At 39.4% G+C, this 13,872-nt stretch overlaps 4 protein-coding genes and 1 pseudogene across 10 annotated transcripts; 3 read left to right on the plus strand and 2 right to left on the minus strand.

Annotated features, from left to right (window-relative positions):
• Positions 1-7: 7 nt before the first annotated feature.
• EDL3 (EID1-like 3) lies at positions 8-1,419 on the minus strand. The gene has a single exon (XM_023678263.2). The coding sequence runs from the start codon at positions 1,311-1,313 to the stop codon at positions 360-362; it is 954 nt and encodes a 317-aa protein (XP_023534031.2). The 5' UTR covers positions 1,314-1,419; the 3' UTR covers positions 8-359.
• A 1,544-nt stretch (positions 1,420-2,963) lies between these two features.
• LOC111795673 (putative glutathione peroxidase 5) lies at positions 2,964-4,911 on the plus strand. The gene is made up of 6 exons (XM_023678223.2): positions 2,964-3,074; positions 3,156-3,232; positions 3,324-3,385; positions 3,512-3,630; positions 4,496-4,663; positions 4,744-4,911. The coding sequence occupies exons 1-6, from the start codon at positions 3,021-3,023 to the stop codon at positions 4,774-4,776; spliced, it is 513 nt and encodes a 170-aa protein (XP_023533991.1). The 5' UTR covers positions 2,964-3,020; the 3' UTR covers positions 4,777-4,911.
• A 1,146-nt stretch (positions 4,912-6,057) lies between these two features.
• Positions 6,058-10,145, minus strand: LOC111795672 (transcription factor LRL2). Of its 6 annotated transcripts, none has more exons than XM_087124030.1 (7): positions 9,994-10,144; positions 8,432-8,811; positions 8,134-8,205; positions 7,789-7,854; positions 7,457-7,522; positions 6,561-6,620; positions 6,058-6,415 (listed from the first exon to the last, which is right to left on the minus strand). In XM_087124030.1, exons 2-7 carry the CDS (start codon positions 8,804-8,806, stop codon positions 6,257-6,259), a joined length of 798 nt encoding a protein of 265 aa, XP_086980156.1. In that variant the 5' UTR covers positions 8,807-8,811; positions 9,994-10,144; the 3' UTR covers positions 6,058-6,256. The 6 variants fall into 6 exon arrangements, with proteins under 6 accessions (XP_086980156.1, XP_086980157.1, XP_023533990.2 ...); XM_087124031.1 differs by having other exon boundaries at positions 9,911-10,047; XM_023678222.2 differs by having other exon boundaries at positions 9,902-10,042.
• Positions 10,146-10,188: 43 nt separating this feature from the next.
• LOC111795674 (small nuclear ribonucleoprotein SmD1b) lies at positions 10,189-12,705 on the plus strand. Its single transcript, XM_023678224.2, has 4 exons — positions 10,189-10,342; positions 10,454-10,530; positions 12,052-12,243; positions 12,375-12,705. The coding sequence occupies exons 1-4, from the start codon at positions 10,329-10,331 to the stop codon at positions 12,434-12,436; spliced, it is 345 nt and encodes a 114-aa protein (XP_023533992.1). The 5' UTR covers positions 10,189-10,328; the 3' UTR covers positions 12,437-12,705.
• LOC147792542 (outer envelope membrane protein 7 pseudogene) lies at positions 12,528-13,667 on the plus strand (annotated as a pseudogene). The gene is made up of 3 exons (XR_015421133.1): positions 12,528-12,668; positions 12,769-12,803; positions 13,256-13,667. The product of XR_015421133.1 is annotated as an outer envelope membrane protein 7 pseudogene (transcript).
• The last annotated feature ends 205 nt before the right edge of the window (positions 13,668-13,872 follow it).

Genomic DNA, 13,872 nt, shown 5'->3' on the forward strand with positions numbered 1-13,872 from the left:
CAGAGGATGGGTGGAAAGCCCTGACTCACTGGGCATTGTAATGAAATGAAATGAGAGAAAAAGAATATAAATGGCAAAAGTCCAAGCTACTCTAATTTAAAAAGATAAAGAAAAGTGATTGTGATTAGAATACTCGTAATCGCTGGTGTTGGAAACAGAATTGTAGGTTGCAAGGGAGACCACTGAGCGTCGTACCAAAACCAAACAGCCAACACCATGCTTCCTCGAGTCTGCCTGTCTTCACCCTTACTGCTTATACCTTAGCCCCCCTCCTATTTTCTACATCAGTTTCTAACTTTTTTTTGATCGGCTTCTCCGCTTTGCTTTGGCCTACGAACTGCCCAAATGCAAATCCCATTCTAATCTGTGGTGTGGACGCGGACCTCTCCGCGACTATCTACTATTTCCTCCCCCGTGGAGCTCGCGCTTTCATCTGTCACCGTCCGGTCTTCAAACCCAATCTCACGAACTTCTCTGTGACACTCCGCCGCCTCCTCCTCCTCCTCCTCTTCTTCTTCTTCTTCTTCTTCTTCCTCTTCCTCTTCCTCTTCCTCGTTGTTAGCCCTGTCTTCCTCCGATGATAGAGGAACGAGCCAACAAGAGCCATGCAAATGGCCGTTCACGCACACGAAATATTCGAGGCCTCCATCATGCGTCCCAAGCCGCCTAGCCGCGCTTTTGGGTACGAGTCGAGCGGATGTCATACTCCACACCCGAGCCCCACAATATGGGCATCTGGTCCTCTCTTCCAACCTCACTTGCCGTCTGATCAAGAATGCCCTAGTCTTCGATCTCATAAATCCCCGAAATACCCCTCTGTAGATCCCCAAATCATCCTCGTCGCTCCCGTTGGAATGCTCACAGGGATCGCTCACGTACAGCAAGTCTCCTCGACATTTCTTGGTGAGAAAGCTTCGGCCTGAGGTTTTGGAGAAGCGAGACTCGTGGACGAAATGTCCGGGCAGGGGCTGGGCGACCCTGAAATGGCGGCTGGACTGGCAGCCGCAGCAGAAGAACATTAGCTTGGCGAGCGCGTTCCATCCACCGCCGACTCGGGCATTGGGAGCCCCGGTGGTCAATGTGGCCACCATTCGGGGAGCTCGATTGAGACAGAGCTGGCGCCAGAGCAGTCTGTCGGCTATGGCTCGAAGTTTACAATTGAGGGAGGCGGTGATGCAAAGCGTCTGTAAGTCCCACTTGATTGTTTGAAATACGAGGAGAAGTATGCGCTCGTTGAGGATACCGGAGTCGTTGGAGTCGGAGCCCTGAGGCGACGGAGAGGGTCTGACCCTCCTGTTGCTGTTGGCGTTCATTTTTATTCAGTTTTGGGGGAAAAGAAAAATGTGGCCAATGCCAATTGCGAAAGACAAGAACCCACTCCAATATATGTCTGAAGTCTACTACGGGTATAGAACACTCAAATCAGACACGTGTCCCTTTGGTGATTGGTCACTTTATTATAGCCTGCGATCCTGAGGAAACGTGTGGGGAACCAATTGGAGGAGAGGACACGCGTGGGGATGTGATTGGTGGAATTGAGAAGAGAATCCAGAGGAAGCGTCAGCAGTTGAGGAGAGAAGACCACGTGTCCAATAAAAATATTATTGGGAAATAGGAAATCCATTTCCGCCTCTCCGGGTTGCAAAGGCAAAAAAAAAAAAAAAAAAAAAAAATCTGCAGATTTGCGCGTCCTTTTGTTTTATCAAAACGTTGGACACGAGTCCTTCCACTTCCACTACCACCAAAATCTATCCTTCCCCAAATAAGTTGGTTGGTGTTGTTCAAAGGCGTGGCACTCCTCTCCTCTCTCCACGTCCGCCCCTCCCATCATCATATTGCCTACTCAAATCTGAGCTCTTGCCCTCCATTCTCATTCTCATGCCCAAATTCCCCTTTCACCTCCCTCTCTCTTCAAGTTTAAAACATTATTCGGTTGGGTTCGGGTAGGTTATACTGTTGCAAGGATTCCCATTTTCAATCCATTTCCAGACACGTGCCTGCTAGATCGACATGTGGCAGCATCTAGAAACTTTGATTGAGTGGAGTGGAGAGCCACGTGGAAGGCAAAATGGAGGGGACACATGGCATGGACCACATTACAAAATATGGTGGGGAATCTTGTCTGGAGCGTGAATATAAAGGGATGCAGATATTTTTCAGTTTTCAAAGGCGGTTGTTTTGAGGCGGTCAAATAGTTGTTTATTTTGAACCAACTCAAATCACTGTTTCTGTGTTTGCCACTGATCTCAGTTTTATACAAAACTCTAACCAGTCAACCAAATCTCTACTACTCTTTCTTGTTGCTTAGTTCAGTGGCAGCACAAGTCACAACAATGGTGGCAGCTTAGGATTTTCGAAACACTATTGGAGGGTCTCAAGTTAAGTTGGGGGAAAAAGACAAAGTTGTTAATCCTTTGTAAATTATTGGAGGAACGGGAAGACCCTATTGATAGTGGAGGACATTAAGGCATACACAGTGATGGAGACTAGTCTTTGAGCTCATCCATAACACCCATCTATCTCAAATATGGACGGATGGATTCAGCTTTTCTTTTTTCTTTTTTTTTTTTCTGAAAAAAGAAATTTAGTCAAATGCATAGTTCCGCTCCTTTTAATTTCTTCTGGTCCATTTACAACCACCTCATAGGAACATCAATGCTACTTAACCAACAAGTTGGTTTATTTATTATAAATGGGTTTTTCATTGCGAAGAAGATAGGCGGTGAAAGGACAACAATAGTAATATGATATCATCAATGATGGATTAGTTAAGAGATGTGTTTGAGACGGATACCCACCAAAATTTTAAAATATACAAGTGTCGGGTTACCGAGGTTAGTTTAAAGTTTTTATTGATATAAATTTTCTGGCTTAATTTTTTTTTTTTTTTTTTTTTAAATATTATATTAATTTTCTTTAAATGAAGAAATATGGTATATATAAATATCAATAAACACATATCCTGCCAGAGAAGAAGAAGAACAGGAGGATACGCATAAGCAGAAGAAAAGAAAGAAGAAATGGGCGCTTCTCAATCAGTGTCTGAGAAGTCCATTCATGAATTTGTGGTGAAGGTAAGTTCTCGTAGTTTTGCCTTGTTTTTGAAATAGTTGGAAGTGGAAAGTGAAGGAATTGAGTTATTTGGCATGGTGAAGGATGCGAAAGGAGAAGATGTGGATCTAAGCATCTACCGGGGAAAGGTGGTTCTTGTGGTAAATGTTGCTTCCAAATGGTTGGTTTTCTTTTGCTCTGTACCTCGCTTCTCTTGGTTACTTGAATTCCAGGGATTCTTATTCCTGGAGAAATTTGAATGGTTTGGGCAGCGGTTACACAGATTCAAATTACACCCAGCTCACCGAACTTTACAGCAAATACAAGGAAAGAGGTATGTGCTTTTCTTTGCTTATAACAACATTAATTTGTGCAAGGATGGATTAATGAAGATTCCTTGTTTTAGTTTGGTCAATTAGCTTCTTTACTTCGCTAACTCTACCTGTGTGCTGATTTCCAGGGTTAGAGATCTTGGCCTTTCCATGTAATCAGTTTTTGAGTCAGGAACCTGGATCGAGCCAGGAGGCACAGGAATTTGCCTGTACAAGATTCAAAGCTGAGTATCCAATATTCCAGAAGGTAACCTATGCTTCTTAATTTGAAATCTATTTAGTTTTTTTCATCTTTGGAAAGCAAATTTTTAAAATTAATTAGAATTTCATGTCTACTAGAACTTTGAAGTTTCAATTTTATAATCTCAAAGTTGAAAGACCAAATTTCTTTTCCTGTCCAACTGTTTTTCATCGTGAGAGTTGACCTAGTATTAACTATTTTAACTAACTTGCTTCTTGGTGTTTCTACTCCTTTTCATGTCTGTCTGAAATGATTCTCAGAATGTGTAAACCTTTTCTGTTTATAGTTAAAGACAGAAAAGGTTAGATGTATGCTACTCATAATCCCACTAATCCATCCTCTATCTGGGTCAAGTAAACTCATTGGTGAGGTAACCAGCTCACATGCAGGAAGGTAAATTCCAGATATTTGAACTCAAGGACATACCTTATTCAAGTATGGTCATGGTTAATTCCAGATCTTGGATATTCTCTCATTCATTTCTTTTCGTTTTGGAGCCCTTAAAAGGTGAGTTATTAAGATTGACCTACTGGGTTTGCCTTGTGGCACCTTCCTCTTGAAAACCTTGTTCTCATAAGGAAAAAGAAAAAAGATTCTCCTATTACTGCATTTCTTGAAGAGATTCTGTCTGTGCCACTTTCATTTATCAATGAAAGCTTGATGTTTCATTAGGAACAGAAAAAAACAAGAGGACTCAGTCTGTGTCTGTGGTGCAACCAGCTGAACTCCATGTAATATACCATGCTGCACTTTAAACTTATCAGTGCATGATGCTGCAGGGTTTCGTTGGTCACCTTCATCCAAATGAGAGAATTATTAAATCTTTAAACTATTAATTCTGAGTTTAAATCAACACATCTTTTGTTTTCAGGTAAGTGTGAATGGCCCTGATACGGCACCGGTTTATAAGTTCCTTAAAGCTAGTAAAACTGGATTTTTGGGGTCAAGAATAAAGTGGAATTTTACCAAGTTCTTAGTTGACAAAGAAGGTCGTGCCATCAAACGCTATGGCACAACCACTACTCCCCTGTCAATTGAGGTATTTTCTCAATAGCCGTTCAACATCTATACCAATCTGTTTATCAGTGGAAATGAGGCTGTTGCATGTGTGTGATGCAGGCTGATATCAAGGAAGCACTGGGAGAGAACTAAGTGAGCGTGGATGAAGAGACATTATTAAGCATGAAATCGTAGAATCTTAATCTTTGTTTGGGTTGACTTTATTTATATGTTGAAACTCATTATGTATGGATTATGTGGGTTATTTATGATCGATCCAGTTCGTCACATGCCATTTTTAGGTAAGCTGATAGACCCCAAATCTATTTATTTTATCAACAAGGGTACAACCAAGGAGAGAAATTCCTCTCCCAATCTCTCTCTCAAAAAACAGGCTCGAAACATTCCTTAAATCTCCTCCCCTTTCACTTCATAACTACTTACCATCACTCTGCTCACACGTTTGCCTTACATGATTTCTCTCATACACCTTCCTATCAAGGTCTCCCCTGGCATCGTTTATTAAACGGTATTCTCAGGCAAATTGGGGGAATTTGGACCACCGGACTGTTGTACCCAATTGCCTTCTTTAGTTGGGAGACATGGAACACAGGATGCGATAAGCTTAGGTCCAACGCATTTGAGCACTTTAAAGGGTCCAACAAATTTAGGTGTCAGCTTCATTTTGATTTGGCGCAATAAGTTTCCCTGTTCACAATACCCATGTAACCCTCCTGGTGGGACATTGCATAGCAAAGCAACATACGTAAGTTATCATACCTCGATTGACAAACTCAGTTTGGTTATCGGTTTGTCACAGAGTGATAGCTCGTGGTCCATTTCAATTGAGTGCCCAAGCATTTAACCAAATCCTCTCAGAACAATCTTATGAAAGTTGGATTACGATTCACAACAATGCTGCGAGGAATCCCATGCAAACCCAATCCATACATATATAAAAATTGAAATAGTAGACTGGATTAGAAAGGCTTCTCTGTCGTGGTAGACATCTCTAGAAGTAGTATTTACAATTTGGTTTGAATGCAATGTTAGATTAATTTGATTGTATTGTTGGCAGGTGGCCATCAAAATCAAACTGCAACTCAGGTGGCCATCAATTTGAATCTTGAATATAATGATGCATAAGGGCAGTGTGTAACACTTAAGTTAGGTTAGTGTCGGGTTTGGTCCCGTCGTCCATCTTCAATATATATTCTGATAAAAGGCAATGCCCCAATTATTGCCTCGCTACTATTTCTATTTTTTTAAATAGTACAATGGTGTCACATATCATACTATACTCGACTTTCTATCACTTCACCACCCAATCATAAATCTTTGAAATTTTAATAAAATGTTTGGCAAAATTTTTAACAATGCTTAACAAAACCCAGAAATCATGAGGAAAAAATAAGAATGATTGTCAAACGACCATTAAACTATATCTTGTGAGATTTTTTTTTCCCAAAATGGAATGATGCTACGGACAAACAAAACTATCATTTTTCAGTGTTACCCAGGTATCTTTACTTTCAAGTGAGGTGATTAACAAGCCGTAGGTACTTAATAAAGCAGAAGCATTAACCGAGAGAGAACTGTTTCATACAGGAAGCTCCATGGTTGATTAAATGGTTCAGCATAATCCTTCAACAAAATCCATAGGCATCACGAATAGACCCTTGTTCTCCAGCAGCTGAGCAGCAGCTAACGGGTCAACTTCCAGCAATTTTCCTACCATCTCTTCAAGTGGCTCGCCCTGCATCTCTTGATGGCTCATGTAATGGCCATATCCCTACCAAAAGCAATAATAAAGGAGCTTCTATTTTCCATCCCCAAATTTCTAAGTATGGAAATAATAGTAGAAAGCCGTACATGAGTATTGCATGAACTTTCCAAAAGAAAGTAGTGAAATGCTAAAATCAAACATGTGATGATACCTCAACGAATAGGAAAGGCTCAGAAGAGGATTCTCCGCCTATTTTACTCTGACTCAAGTCCTGCGCAGCCACATAGATGCCTCAGTTTTATCTACACCCTTAAAATCATTTTAAAGCAACTTCACCCGTAACAACATTATGTACGTTAAGATATTTCGAAGTATTGGCAGGTCGCCTGCTTATTGAAACAATTATTCATTATGACTATGGGCCCTTATTGCTCAAGAACATGCCCAAGGTTTTGCTACTAGCTTACTATATTTCTTTACAAGTCTCCAATATTTTGGATCAATGCTTATACAATTTGAGATATTCAGCATCGTATGGGCTCGATGAGCCAAATTCTTATCTACATTACCAGCATATGGATCTCTCTCTCTCACGCCAACATCCCTTCAAACCTGAGCAGAGGCTAATGTACAGTGAAAATAATCTGAATAACCAATGTAAAAAGAGAGAAGAAAAAAATTAAAAGAACTTGTGTCGTTCAGACTATGCCTACATCCACATGCAAAGATGACGAGAATGTTTCCACTAATGTTCCAAAAGATGAGATTACAAAAGAGCACACTCAACTCACCAAAGTACCTCATACACCCAAATATTTAAAACCCACCAAAATTAATTTCTTTATCAAATATTTTAACTAAAAGAGAATGATTGAAAACTCTCTCAAAATCTCGTGTGTTTAAGACTAAGAAGGAAATGAGCTATGTATAGATTGACGGAAAGCCGTCGAAAGCATTTTTCCCAAGTGTGGGAATCAATTGACGGCACAACACCAGCAGTGGTTAGGAAGACCCATGAAGCCAACAAGCTACAAGCACATATGGATCAAAACTGTAAAGTACCCTATAAAGAAACGTACAAAACAGAGCAAGGGCGAAGATGCCTACCTTTATTTGAAGCTGTAAGTACTTGATGTGGTCAATGACATCATCTAGAGCAGATGCTTGATTTCCCTTGCGAAACCAAAATTAAAATGGATTTAAAGAAGATATTTATCCTATGCTGCAGGTAAAGAAATGGAAAGTTCAAAAGATAATGCATTCAAGTACGTTTATAGTTTTATCCTCAATAAAATTCAGGAAATTTATGACAGCAGAATGGCTCAAGCACGCTTACTCAATGCATTATTATAATGATAAACGGTATCAAGTCAATCTAGTGCTTAGAAGATTTTATAAAAGTTCATGCCTCTCTGTGGCATAATGACACACGAGTTTACCTTTGAAGCCAGAGGCAGTAGTGCCTGCAATGCTTCGAGTCTTTCAGCTATCCTTATCCTGCGTTGCTGAAATGAGAAGGCATGTTAAACAAGTTAAATTTGGCCCCAACAGATAACATCCAATCTTGCTAGTTCTTAGTTAAAAGTAAACATACAGATTATTAAATATAAAATATGGAATCACCACTAATTTTTGTCTTCACTTTGGATGACAAAATAACCTAATTTGAGTATATTTCACAATTCAAACTAATGCCACCACATTTCTGCTCTTTTGTAAAGCCTAGTAATAGATTTTATTTATTTAATTTCTTATTTTTGCAAGTGGTAAGGTGCTTCGCTTACACGGTCAGTTGAATAGCCTCGTCTACTTGATGAACTGGTACGTGGCTTGGATAGACAACCTGACATATTGTCCTGATCCGAAAGTCACATATTAGGATTACATGAAAAGATCCAGAAAGTGGTGTACTTTAGTAATAAATGTTGATTCAGCAATAAATAGGGCTAATATACATTGTTCCCAAAACTGAGAGCAGAGAATATGCCTATATCCTTATATTTACAAGATCTAGATTGCCTAAAGCACAGTAACGACCATAACTATTTCACATATGTTAGGCTTGGTATAGATTGGCTTTACCTTGCGTGAATCAGTAGGTTTTGAAGTGTATGAACCTGCGGGATGATTGTATGAAATTTCTCCATGAATCTCAGAGACTCCATCAATAGTTTGAATGGAACTGACAGGAACAACTGCTATCATATCTTTGGTAGATTCCTTTCTAGGAAAGTTTGAAGTTTCAGCAATAAACTCAACAAAGGTCGGAGACGTTTTTGCAGTTTGAGTCCACTCAATTATGTGGGGGAAGTTAGTTTGGTTTAGATTCCTATCAGCAGGCGAAACATGGTGGTAGTTTGTACAATCTCCAGGTACTTGGGAAACAATGTTGACATTCGCACCAAAATTCAGAGAGAGCATTTGTACAGAGCCATTGCAGCCATTTTGTCCTTCCATTTTTCCTGCATTGCAACTTTTTAAACCTTAATAGTTCAAAAGGAATCAGTCCTCAAACTGAAACACTTAACGATAAGAACTAAAAAAATGACTGGCTATTCTTAGCATTGCTACAACTTATGAGGAAGCTAAAATTTGCTTAGAATAAGCTAGGGCTGCTCCAAAGCGTCAAATCACCCCAAAAATCAAATACGAACCTTGAAGAAAGAATCGGCCGAAGTCACCGTTGTTAGAACAATTGAGAGGGAACTAGTACACGATTACAGATTTCTTGAGAGTAACTCTAAGTCACCTACCAAATAACTCCTTAAAAAAAAATCAGAAACATAAATCGAAAATTCCTAGAACATCTCTCCCGGGGCATCCAATATATCGATTTACCTGAGCATACCCAAGGGACATTTGAAAACCCAACGCCTACTAGCACATGAAATGGGCATTTCCCCATATTTTCCATTTGTTTTTGAAAATACGATGTTAAAAAGTACTAGCTATGTTTTGTAAACAACAAATTGTCAAAACAGGAAAAGCATTCCTGGGTTTTCATGAAGAAAAAGGGCAGGACCAATAAATAAGTAAAAGAAGCTACTGGGAAACGAAAATCACCACTAAACAGCAATAAGGGAGCATAGAAGCCTTAAGAAAATAGAAGATCGAGAGGAAAAACAGACAGAATACCAATACATGTATGGCGAAGGATGTTAAACACTGTTATATGGAAAAATAAGTAAGTAAAAAAAGAAAAAAACAGTGCCCAGAGGGAAAAACATAATGATTAAAGAAAGAACGACAGGTTCTAAGTAACAGATCTTCATCTGGAACTGAAGCGAAACAAAATTAAACAAAGCATCAGGACTTTATTTTGTCAAATGTCTCGATAGGGAAAACGGAGAACATAAACAGAGAGAAAAAAAAAATGCTAGTCTGATTGAAGCACGACAAAGCTGGGGGAAATATGCTGTCGGAGCGGCAAGCCATTGTAAATGTAAAGTCAAGCTACATATGACTAAGTTCCAATCGAACTTCATCATCGATGTTTTTTTATTTAAAAGGAATAACTTATGATTTATTGTTACTACAAAACAAAACGTGTACCTCTAGTACCTGCTAGAATGCTAACGTTACGTACTGAGAAAAATGTTAATGTTTTGAAGCTATGGAGAACGGCAAAAAGGAAGGAAGCTCACTGATAAAAATGGTGAAACCAGGAGGACGAAGGGAAAGACGAGCGGAAAATCGGAGCAGCAGAGACGGAGAGTGTAGGGAGCGACGGTAATGGTTGTACCTGTACGCGCCAGCTGCAGTATTTTCTCATACCAAGCACCCCACTTCTTTATTTGTTTATTTATTATACGTAATTTTCTTTTTCGTCCTTTTATTCTTTATATTATCATTTATATCCACCTATTTTCTCCATTTACTTATCAGGCGTACCACATACTTGAAATTGTACAAATTTCCCCTCCCGCCTCCTTTGTCTGTCTGTGCTTGAAACCCTACATTTTGCAATTCCTCCGCCATCATGAAGCTTGTCAGGTATTCTCTTCTTTTTTCTCACTCTGAGCTTCTTTTTTCTCGAACTACTCGTTGTTTGATGTATTTAGTGGTCGTTTTATGTTTAGAAACTTGGTTTTGATGAATTCACAGGTTTTTGATGAAGCTCAACAATGAGACAGTTTCAATCGAGCTGAAAAATGGAACCGTTGTCCATGGCACCATCACAGGTTTCCATCTCTCTTTCACTCACTAACTCGCACTGCATAAAAACTTCATTAATCTTGTTAAACCCTTAAACCCTAGATTTACGAACTTACCGGCAGAGGTTTTTTAAACTTCAACTTCCATTCTGTTTTCATCTTTGTACGCCACTATATTGGAAGTTGTAGAATATCTCAGTGCAAAGTGATAATTGGAATTTGGATTCTTTTGTCAATTTAGAGTGGTTCATGATATACCACAAGCCTTCTGGCTCTTGATAACCTTGGAATACGTAGATGTTTCTCGGCGACATTGCTACAAACTGGGGGTGACAACCCAACTTGGGAACTTTATTTTAGCTTCTCTTGGGGTGTTGAGGCTTCTGTAAGTAAGAGACTGCACAAACATCCTGTCTATCCTGGGGAGATTCATAACTTATTTAACCAAAGGACTTTTCAGCTTTAGCAGGTTTTGGATAGTTCAATGAAAGTGGTTTTAGTGGAGATACAATTGGATGAATCAATGGATCCTACTACTTTGTCTTGGCCAGCTTCTAATTGAACCCTATTGATCTTTTCTGCAAAGGCAATCCAACTACCAATTTCTCTATTTAAAAGAGCCAACAAGCACTCCACAATTATCCTCCAATGTAACCTTTGGTTTAGGTTTCATAGCAAATTCTTGTGGTTCCACCCCATATGCCAACCATCACCTCTCACCGTGACCATTTAAGGAGGGCACTATTTCTCTACTTATAGAAGAGCCAAACCCCAAGACCCAATGGAAGGGAAGTCCAACTCCATTTCGATCAAGTATCTTATATCCCCCCTCCCCACACCCCAAAAAAAAAAAAAAGTTGGTGATTATGATGAGATTGCATTTTGTTGTGGACACCTCCTATCCAGCTTCCACTTAATGTATTTTTCTATGTGCTGTTGGTTCTGAAACTAATTATTGTTGTCTTTTCTTACAACTGTTTTTATGGAAGAGTTCTACTCAATGTCATAGTTTTAGTTGGTCACACCTTCTGTTGTAGGATTTCACTTGAAACTATAAATCAATATATACAATATGCTTGAATAACCTACCTTGCAGTGCACTATGACTTGGCCTAATTGAATAAGGGTCATGTAAATAACAAATGACTTGGAGAGAATGGATTCAAGCCATGTTGGTTCCCTACTTGGGATTTATTATCCTATGACTTACCTTGGCAACAGAATATACTAGGGTCAGTCAGTTGTCGCAAGTTGGATCTGAAATGAATAGATATGAAAAAAAAATGAAAAATAAAAACCTATCTTGCACTTGTGGCTTGTGAAATTTGTTTGGCCTAATACGTTGAAGCATCTAAATTACGCTCTACGTTCCTGTTTTCTATAATTTATTTCTAAAACATACTCAGATGAGTATTATTATTATTTTTTTTTTAAAAAAGAACAATGACGGCATGAACTTGATGTAGAAGCTCTTACTCTTTTTACTTAAAACCAAGCATTGGTCAAGGTTAGAAGTCATTGACGGGCTGATTTTCTTGTATCACTTAGGTGTGGATATCAGCATGAATACACATTTGAAGGCTGTAAAGCTTACTCTAAAGGGGAAAAATCCAGTTACCATGGATCATTTAAGTGTGAGGGGAAACAACATCAGATATTATATTCTACCTGACAGCTTGAATCTTGAGACTTTACTTGTTGAAGAGACACCCAGGGTCAAGCCCAAGAAACCAACTGCAGGTATGCGCTGTCTTTGCATTTTGCCTGTACTTTATGGTGTTTTCTGAAAGTCAAATTGTTTATACTGAATCGTATGCCACCCAGTGTCAAATATGTTGCTTATGTATTTCCCCATTCTTTTGCAACTATAGGGAAGCCTTTGGGGCGTGGACGAGGACGAGGCCGTGGTCGTGGTCGTGGTCGTGGACGCTAGATTTGTTGCAGTTTCAAATTTTGATCTCCGTAGTGTAAACACTTGTATCTTAGGGAAAGTTTGTGAATTTAATGACGTGAAGATGTGGTATAGCAATTCACTGTCCGATCTCATATGTTTATTACAATGCTATTCAGTTGTTTTTTCTGTGATCGATGTAGCTTTGCTATGTGGCTGGGATCTGCCCCTGTTAATGATTTACTCTAATATCATCAACAATGATCAAACTCTTGTATGTCTTCAAATTAATATTTCGTTTCTTTACTCAACTCTGAAAGATGTAGTCATTAAGTACTTGAGTTGGTTATGATGAATATGAACTTGTTTCGTAGGGTTGCTGAAGACACTATTTTGGCAAGTAATGATGGTAAGACTCTTGGTGGCGTTTTCTTCTACCTTGAAATAAAAGTCGAGAGTTCTCTAGAGTTTAGAGCTCTTTCTTCCTCCAACTGCGTTCTTTTCATTAACTCGGACAAGCAATTCACCGTGGGGTGGTAGAGGCTCTGTAGTCTGAAGCTTATCAGGTTCTTGAATTTGCCTTTTCAAGGACGTGATGGAAATTATAAGGAAGTACGCAAACATCTGGTCCAGATTCAATTGAAAGAGAACTCAGTTTATGGTTCTTGTGAAATGGATTTGCAAATGTTACGTTTATCCTTGTTTCATTACGGTTCTTAGTGTGATAAAGTTCTAAAAGTAACGGTGTTTATTTTTTTTTTTTTTGGCGGGGGGTGGGCGCGTGGTGTGCTTAAAGGAAGATCTTGGACTAATTGACCTTTGTTTAATGGTTTGCTAACAAATATTTTCTTCGTCACTAAGGTGAGGAGGAAGAGTAGGAGGGAACTCTGAAAGACCTAGCCGTAGCCGACACAGCAAGAAAAAATGGGAAAGAAACAGTCTGATACCAAGCAAGCAGCTATCGTCTTTGGAGCCTTAGCGCTGGGTTGGCTCGCCATTGAGATGGCTTTCAAGCCCTTCCTCGATAGGGTCCGCTCCGCCATGGACAACTCTGATCCGGCTCGGGATACCGACGACCTTGCAGATAACCAATCTGATCAGAGGCCATCTGATGACGATCAAAGTACCACCGCTTAAAGTGGCAGTTCGAAGGTCCGACAGAGTGGGATGATGAAATAGTTTGTTGCCCGTCATGTTGTACTTGTAAAAGGTGGAATTTTAGATATTTTCACTCCGTATTATATAATAAGGTCAGTACTAGACCTTTTTTTAATTGAGTTGAAGTGATTCAGTTTTTACTTTTATAATTAGTGCCTCTAAAACCTCGTCTCCGGGCGGTTTCTGAATCTGCTTGTTTTTCTAATCAACGAGGGGGTGTGTGCGGGTTTCCTATTCGAGGAATGGTTTAAAACAAATAAAGTGTTCATAGGAAAGCACCAACCATCGTTCTGATATCTTCCTTTAAAATTGACAAAGAA

The sequence above is a fragment of the Cucurbita pepo genome, chromosome 5 (assembly GCF_057944985.1).
Source record: "Cucurbita pepo subsp. pepo isolate OVF chromosome 5, ASM5794498v1, whole genome shotgun sequence".
In the NCBI taxonomy this organism is placed as follows: Eukaryota; Viridiplantae; Streptophyta; class Magnoliopsida; order Cucurbitales; family Cucurbitaceae; genus Cucurbita; species Cucurbita pepo.